The 8,541-nt window shown below is 39.5% G+C and overlaps 2 protein-coding genes across 2 annotated transcripts in view; both read left to right on the plus strand.

The window, feature by feature from the left end:
• GCN1L1 (GCN1 general control of amino-acid synthesis 1-like 1 (yeast)) overlaps nt 1-3,438 on the plus strand; it is a 41,557-nt gene extending 38,119 nt beyond the window's left edge. The window contains exons 56-58 of the mRNA XM_009888621.1: nt 306-410; nt 1,883-2,101; nt 2,710-3,438. Coding sequence (XP_009886923.1) covers nt 306-410; nt 1,883-2,101; nt 2,710-2,835 — 450 coding nt within the window. The 3' untranslated portion in view covers nt 2,836-3,438. The remainder of the gene's footprint in view (nt 1-305; nt 411-1,882; nt 2,102-2,709) is intronic.
• A 4,872-nt stretch (nt 3,439-8,310) lies between these two features.
• Nucleotides 8,311-8,541, plus strand: part of RAB35 (RAB35, member RAS oncogene family) — a 15,831-nt gene continuing 15,600 nt past the window's right edge. Inside the window, exon 1 of the mRNA XM_009888622.1 lies at nt 8,311-8,487. Coding sequence (XP_009886924.1) covers nt 8,311-8,487 — 177 coding nt within the window. The remainder of the gene's footprint in view (nt 8,488-8,541) is intronic.

Here is an 8,541-nt window from a genome sequence, read left to right on the forward strand (position 1 = left end):
AAAAGAAGTGCAAATATTTCACTTTAGGAGGAAGATTTTTTAATCTAGGGTTGAATGAGTAATTTGGTGTGGGGAACCTGGGGGCTCTGTGGGACCTGCCACCTTACTCTGTGTGGCTTATAGCTGCATTATTTTTTTCATCATCCTACCCAGTAACATTAACCCAATGCTTTCCTGCTTTGCATGCTACATTTTTTTTGGAAGATTGGTTTAGCCTTTGCCAAAAGCTTACCAGATCATAAGCCCAGTTATAAATGCTGTTGAACTCTGCTGTAGTAATACCAATTTTTGCCTTTATGTTACAGATTCCCATTGCAGTTAGTGGCATCAGAGGGATGGGCTTTCTTATGAAATACCACATGGAAGGAGGAGGGAATCTGCCTCCAAAACTGTCCAATCTCTTTATTAAGGTAAGACTTTTTATGATAACTACCGGGCGTTGTTCTCGTGTGATCTGAATCTTTGTTCAGCTAACTCATGGGTGGCTTTCTCTACCAAACTTCTGTGTGGTAACCCAGCATGAAAACTGAAAGCTTGGTTGCCTTATTTTGGGAAGCTCTAAATCCCCTAACCCTTGGACACCTCGATAGGTCTTTTTGTGGCAAAGTACAGCCAGAATTACTTTATCAGCCTGCTTTGCAGTTGTGAATACAATAGCGCAACCCCTGCTGTAATATGGAAATTTGACTTCTGATCTTTCTGTGGTAAACTTCAGTTTTGATTCTTAGAAATTCATTTTTTCCGTTGCAGTAACAAACAGCTGGCAGAAAAGTAGAGAAGACTGGGGGACGTGTCAGGTTTTTTAAGATTGCTAAAGGTCAAAGGGCCTTTCTTAGAAATACATCAAATACCAACTCTTACCTTACCTTGATTTGCTGCAGTGCTTTTTGACTTCCACTATTGTGGAAGGGAGTAGCTCCTAAAGACTGAGATAAAAAGACTATTGAAGTTAACACTTCTTTCAATTCATATCTATTTAAATATTTTACCTCAAAATTCCTTTCTTTCTTGGTTTTTCTGGGGTTTTTTGGGTGTGTGTGGGGTTTTTTGGGTGTTTTTTTTTCTTTCCCTCCCCACGAAAATATCCCTCGTTGTAGACAGGGTCTGAATTTTGAACATTAGAACCTCAGGATGTTTTTAAGGTCTTAGAAAAGATAGGGGAAGATACAGAGTGAGGGATAGTGCTGGAGCAGGAGAGCTATTTTTTATTTTGTGTGTCATCTTTATTGTAAATAAAAATGTGTTACATTTTCAGGTTTTAACATTTCATTTCAATTTAATTGAAAAGCTACTAAACATGCGTGTTGACATGACACAGGCCATCATTCTTCAAAGCAGACTTTCTGTTTGAAATCCTACATTCACATATTAATTTGTATCATAGTATTGTATTAAAATATAAAAGTGTCACAATACCTTTATCACAGTATTAATAATGCAGTTGACATTCAGATGTTAGCTTTCACGTTTTAAATGTGTTGAGATTAAATAAAAAATACAAAGCTTGACATTTTTTTAATTTTAAAATTAAATCCGCTACTGAAATGCACCTTATGCTCCAACCAGACACTGACTTGGCTTTTGCTGCACTTAGTGGTCATTGTCATTTCCTGACATAGTTGACAGAAGCGTGTGAACCTGTCATCAACCACATATTTAGAAATTTTTTTCTTTTAAAAAGGTGTCTTGTTTTCAAGGTCTGATCTTCTCTTAACCGTTACACAGATTAGTCAAGTTTGTCTCTTGTGTACCCGTGAGCTGAAAACTGCGTGCTTTTTTTTGTTGTAGTTCAAAATGCTTCGATTAGAATAGAAGATAGACTAGTGCTTTAAATACCTGTCCTTGGTATATCTGAATTTAAGTCCATCTTTGTCTCCTTCAGTGTCTCCAGAACTCATCCAGTGACATAAAGTTAGTTGCAGAAAAGATGATCTGGTGGGCAAATAAAAACCATCTTCCCTCGCTGGATCCTCAGACAATTAAACCAATTCTCAAGGCACTTCTGGACAACACAAAGGACAAAAACACCAGTGTAAGAGCCTACAGTGATCAAGCTATTGTCAATCTTCTGAAGATGAGAGCGGGCGAAGAAGTGCTTGAGGTATGAGACAGAAGAATAATCACTGGTAGAAGGCTGTGTCACATTGCTCTGCGCGTGGTTAGGTGTTGTGCCTGGAGCCTCAGGATGTGCTGGCACTCTTGTATGAAATAGATGGAGTGGGGCGTTGCTATTTGCATTTAAGCCTTCAGCAGTATTCTCATGCTAAGCCTTGAAGAAACGTGCAAGTTATCTGATACTGCACAACCTTACAGTGCAGTATTAATAAAATCAAGGTATTTAACATACCTCCCATGTTTAACATTGTAGCCTTGCTTTCAAAATGCCGTAAGCCCTTACTGTGCTGTAGTTACCTTATCTAGGACTGCTACTTTATCGCTTTCGTCACTTGTGTAATCCTACTGCAGCATCAGTGGTGCTAGAGAGAGCGTTTTAGGATGGACTACTTTGTACATCCATTTCCAGACCTCTTTTCTAAGTGTTAGCTGCTTTTGGATAGTTCCCATGTCTGGAATCATAAAAGCAGACGCAGGATTTTGGTATGTGTGAAAGATTTTAGATAAATACAGCTTGTAAGGCACTTACATTTATTCTTATTTTGAACGGTATGTCATAAGGAGTTGGTAATTGGTGTTGTCTTCCTTCCGCAGTCGGTTTCCAAGATTCTAGATGCTGCCAGCTTGGAGCTTCTCAACGAAAGCTGCAGGAGATCTCTGAAGAAGCTGGCTGGCCAGGCTGACTCTGATGAACAAATAGATGACACTATACTGACGTGATAATAAAGTTCCAGAACACAAGAAAACACTGAACCAACCGCTGCATCAGCATTTCAACTCAAACACCTATTTTAAATGTTTTCATTTTTGAAAATGTTAATTCTGATGGGATTTCATGAAAAGGACTCCCAGAGAGTATTTTAGTATCAAATATACCAGAATAGCCTTAATTAGACCCATATTAGCTGAAAATTGAAAATTTGGTCCCCTTTTTGAAATAGATAATGCGCAAGAAACAGATATACTAATCAATACTGGTAAATTGCGGCCAATTGTGAGATGTGGCTAGAGCACATCAGGCTTAAACTCTGGTGACACCTATTACCTTTCCAGGGTCTGTGCAAAAACTCCAGTACTGGAAGTATTGTTGGTCCTTTCCACAGACCCTGTGGAGCAGAAATAGAACTCGGTGAAAGTTAAAGCGTATTGTTTTTGTGTACTGCTAACTTGCTGCTTGTGACGGTTCTAAAGACTGAAAATCCCTGTAAAACAAAGTATTTAAAATAGCCTTAGAAATCACAAATGCGAAAGGGGGATTAAATGCAGTCTGTTTAAAGAAGGAACATTTAATAAAGGCTCTGACTTTGATCCTTCTGGTGTAAACTGGTCTTTTTAACAAATTCACATGTCAACAAACTCATACTGTGATTTACTTTTTGGACCTGCTTTTTCTAGGGTGTACAGTTTGCAGAGAGGGTAGCGCTGTAATCTATAAAAACCTTTTGCAAAACTGAGGCAAGCTAAGGTTTAAAACCAAGCCAGACCTGACATTTTAATGAAATTTGCAAGTAATTACTCCTATGAATTTCCGAAGTATTTTTGACTACAGACAGCTTTTTAGCTATTCAGCTTGTGAAAAGACCTCTATTTTTATGTCTTCAAAGGCTTCACAAGATACTTGGCACTTCCAAAATACAGATTTATTTTTTTTTTATCAATGACTTGTACTGCTCCAAGACAGCAGTATTTTATTTTACCTGGCCACATACACTTCTTTTTTATAAATCTATTTAAATTTACTTATTCCTTTTATGCCACTTGATGGAAATAGTGAAAATCTTGTTGCAGAATGCAAATTTTTAGAAGGAAAAATGAGCTTTACATTCTATGTAGAGTAATAATTAAGTGAGACTTACCTATTTTATGAAAGTGTGCAGAAGCTGGTTGCACCTGAGAAGCTGGAGCATCTGTTGTGTCAAATGGGTGGGTGGTGTGTGTGTGGGGGGAATTTTCCTTGCATGTAACTCTGGATGGCTCAAACCATGATGAAGGGAGGAGAACACAATACTACACATCATAAAATTTGAGAACGTGAAATGTAACCACGTGGGAACACACATTCTGCTAGAAGCAATTTGCTGATTGCTATGGCAGTAGCAGCAAATGGCAAAACATTTTATCTTCACCATACTAATGCCTCAAACAGCAAGATACGATCTCCAGTAGATATTTGGGAGTGCTGTGCTTCATTCTGGTCAAAAGCACAAGAACCTGTCAAAATGTTCTTGATGTTATGTCAGCTCCCAAGCCTGTGGTGTGGACTCCCAGACACAGAGATGTGCTGTAGGAGTCAGTGGAATACTGTTGGAAGGGGCTTGGGAAAATCAGCTATTTTACCCCTTTCCTAAGATAGGCTCAGCTCCAACTGAACCACTGCTAACTGATTTTCATGTAACTGTTTTGGATAGCATTGTATGATGAAGATTCCATAACCTCTCTATGCCATATATAAACTTTTCACACTGTCAGAGCTTACCTTGTGTCTAAAAAAACCCAAACATCTTCCTTGCTGCTAATTGAGTCCATTGCTGCTTGTCCTATTCCTACAGGCATTGAAAATAGTTCATTTTTGCAGCAACTGCATGGTCACTTCAGTCTTCTCACCCCTGGATGAAGCAAGTTTAGATTTTCTAAGTTTTTTCTCATAGATTTTCATGTTTTCTAAACTTACACTGCTGCCCTCCATATTTGTTCCATTCTGATTCATATTTGCCTCATGGTGTCTGCTCCTCAACCAGGTCTTCTAGGGGAGGATATTGCTTTGCAAGCCCTGCATAACACAGTTTTCTATCCCAACACAAGGTCCGGGTGGGTTTTTTTTTTTAAAATAGCACAGTGTTGTTGACGTGTTTAGTTTGGGATCAGCTATGAAGCCAAACTACAAAATTGCTCTTTGGCTATTTATTTCCAATCTTGTATTTATGCAGTTGGCTGTTTCCACAAAACTGCAGTACTTCCCAGTTGGTCTTACTGAAATTGTATTCTACCTATTTCATAATGTTTATCTGCCTTCTGAAGGTGGTTTTTAATTCTGATTTTGCCTTCCAAAATACTCCAAAATCTTAAACCATCTTACAACTATGTATTTTGCACTGAATTGGTAATAATCAAAGAGTGAAAACTTAACTAAATGCTCTTAAGGATTTGGCAGTCTCAGGGCACCGGAATTGGTTTCACCTATAATGAATTATCTGTGTTTTGGGATAACACAAGAACAGCAGTTGAACCATGCAATGCAAAAACTTTTGTGCACTGAAACATGTACAAAATTTTATGCCACTCAAAACCTACTTAAGTGGCAAAAAGTTCCATGAGCGTTCTGGAATCACTTGCTTCATCACTGCAGACAGGAAGGAGGGAAAACACTGCAAGTTTCTCTGAAGAATGGCTGTTGAGCTCTTGATCATGGGCACCCTGGCTTACCTATTTTATCTCGTGTTCCAACTGATGTTCCACATAAACATATCAAAGAAAATTACATTTAAATATGTCTTTTTTAACTTGTTAAATAACCTTTTGTTATTAAGGCTTTTTTGATGATTTCTGTATTCACCTTATGTAGCAGTAAGTTGAAAAACTCATTCACCTTTCCAAGGAGCAGCTGAATTTCTGCACTCAGTTTAGTTGTTTCTGAGAGGGAGGAGTAAAAGGTAAGAGCTCACTTGCACTTACTGAGAATATGCTGATTTTTCAATTGCAGTGAGACACTGAATTTGGATTTTGATAGCTACTCTTCACTAAACTATTTATACACTGCAATATAATACATCAGAGATAAAATACCCATAATTTTTGCCACAACATGAGATCTGATAAATTGATTGTGCCAACTTGGAGACTAAAGAATTAATTTTTTTCTCACTTCAAATGTCTTAAAAATACCAGTTGTCAGTAAAAGATAATTTTTCCCCACAACTGACTGTAATAACATCTTTGAACTGTCAAGCAACTGTCTCTGAGTGACAGCTGAACTGTGTGTATTTCAAGAAGATCAAAAAATAATTTATGAGCGATGTTTAATCTTACAAGGTGCTAAAAATCTCAATGGAAAAGAGACAAAGGTGAAAGCATAAAATATTCAAATATTTTGATATTTTTTTTTTTAGGTAAGTCACAGTTTTTACTGTCCGTTTTCTTAGGTAATGTCACGCTTTTCATATGATGAGGTTTCATGAGCTTAAAAATAAAGATAATAGGAGTCACTGTCATTTTGGGTTTGGGCTGGTGGTTTGTATGCCGGATTCAAGGGATCTCCCTGCAGCTACATAGCGTCCTCAGCTACCCTGATGCTCAGGGCACCTGTTGGGTTATATGATGCGCTGCCCAAGTGCCTTCCTGGGGTGGGTGATACGTGGTTGAGCTCGCTTTAGCACTGGGCTAGGGTTGGGCGAGCTGCAAACCCTCTTCTAATAGGGTTTTGGTGAGCTTGTCTGCTAAATAACGCAGGCAAATGTCTGGTAGTGCTCCAGCCTTTCTCCTGCTCCTCAGTTAGCTACATCATACATTTAAGGATAATGCAGAATGAGCTATAGGGTGTGGTGTTTTAAATGCATGAGTTGCAGAGTGAACAGAGTGAACGTCAGCTGGAGGTAATCTAAGTGGATTTCAGGACGTGTGGGACTTGACGGGTGAGCTTTGAAGGCTACAATACTTTTTTGAAGATGGGGATTAAGGAGGGTTTATAATTAAAACCACAGACATTAGCCATATTGTTGATCATCTGTATTTAGAAGATGCAATTTTATGTGCTAAAAAAAAAACTTCAACCCAGCCATGCTATTTTAGCCATGCTGGGTTGGTTTGTTTCCAGATGAATTGCATAAAAATTGGACAAATGTAACTGTGGAACCATACCACAATATCCTATGCAGAGCAAGAAATTAATTAGAATTGGTTAGAGACAATTGCCTTAAAAATATTCTTATTCCTCTTAACAAAACCCTAACATATAAATCCAGAGAAAAGAGTCTATAGCGTTTGAGTCAATATTAAGGGAAAAAGCAATACAGCCAAAAAAGCAATACAGTCCTTCTCTAAGAAACATTCACAGATCACAGCGCAGTTGTGGCTGGAAGATAGTCTAACCCCTGTGCTCAGAGCACGGTGGAGTAGTGCAGGTTGCTCGGGGCCCTGTCCAGGCAGGTTGGACTCCCCACCCTCCCCAGGGAACCTGCTCTGGCACGTGAGCACCCTCACAATGGCACCGAAACCGTTTGCCATGGTGATGTCCCACCGATTTCAATCTTTTACTTGTGCTTGGGTCCTACCAAAAAGATCCTCAAAGTGCATGCATCCTACTCTTTGAGCATCTTTGTAACAGCTAATTAGATTGTAATTATCGAAAGCATGACGGGTTGGTACTTTTCAAGTTAACTGTCCTTGATTTCTGCGTCCTTTCTTTTGCTGTAAAGACCGTAACAGTCTGTGTTCTTCAGTGCTAACACAGCTCTCCCCATTTGAAAGACAAATGTGTTAATGAGATACTTGTGTCAATGAATTGTAAACTTACAGTTAAAAAGAAAAAAAATCAACTTAGTTTAATTAATCATACCAGTATTTTGGTTTGAATCTATGCTAAACTAAAATTACTTTTAAGATAGGTGCAATACCTGGCACATTGCCTTTTGTTATTCTGTTTTTATGTACGTATTTAAAAGCCTTAACAACTGGAAAGGAAGTCCTAAGTAATTTACATATTCTACAGCAAAACACTATGTTGTTTGATCTCAGGAGTTCAAGTACCAGTACAAATACTTTTGTAGAAAACTAATCAAAGAGAAAATTGGCACTTTTCTTGTGCCGTGTCTCTATCTAAAAGTGGAGATCCCCTAAAAGGTGATTGTGGTCTTGCAGTTTGTGTAGTCAGTATCTGTGCAAACTGATAGCAAAATTATGCAGGCAGTTTGTGTTAGACAATTGCGAGAGTGTTGTTTGAAACTGTGGGTTTGGGCTGTAGATGGTGCAGATACAGCTGCCCATGTGTATGAGGTCAAGGCCCTTCCTGAGCCATACACATGCACATGTCTGGATTAAAAAAAAACAGGGATAATTCTAGACTGGCCTGAATTGCCAGGCCTGCATGACACCCCTGGCCATTTCATCTCACTTTGCTGTGGGCTTCCTCACCTGCAGGTTGGGTTCTGACGGGAACTGTTCTTGCACCTGTGCGGCTTGCTGCTTTGCTTCACGGGTGTCATGTTGAAGAAGCAGAACACCTTCCCAGCCATTGTGGTCTGCTCATGTGCCTTCCCAGGAGTGGAGCTGGCAGTGCCCGAGAGCGCTGGGGCTCCCTCACACCTTTGGTGCTTTCCTGGGGCGGCCTCCCCTCCTGTGATGTCCGCGGGCCTCGTGGGAGCGGCTGTGGGAGCAAGGGTGGGCCACGCCGCTGAGCCGGACCGGCGGCTCGGCACAAGGAGAAGACGAGCT

Source organism: Charadrius vociferus, unplaced genomic scaffold, assembly GCF_000708025.1.
Source record: "Charadrius vociferus isolate BGI_N301 unplaced genomic scaffold, ASM70802v2 scaffold917, whole genome shotgun sequence".
Lineage (NCBI taxonomy): Eukaryota > Metazoa > Chordata > Aves > Charadriiformes > Charadriidae > Charadrius > Charadrius vociferus.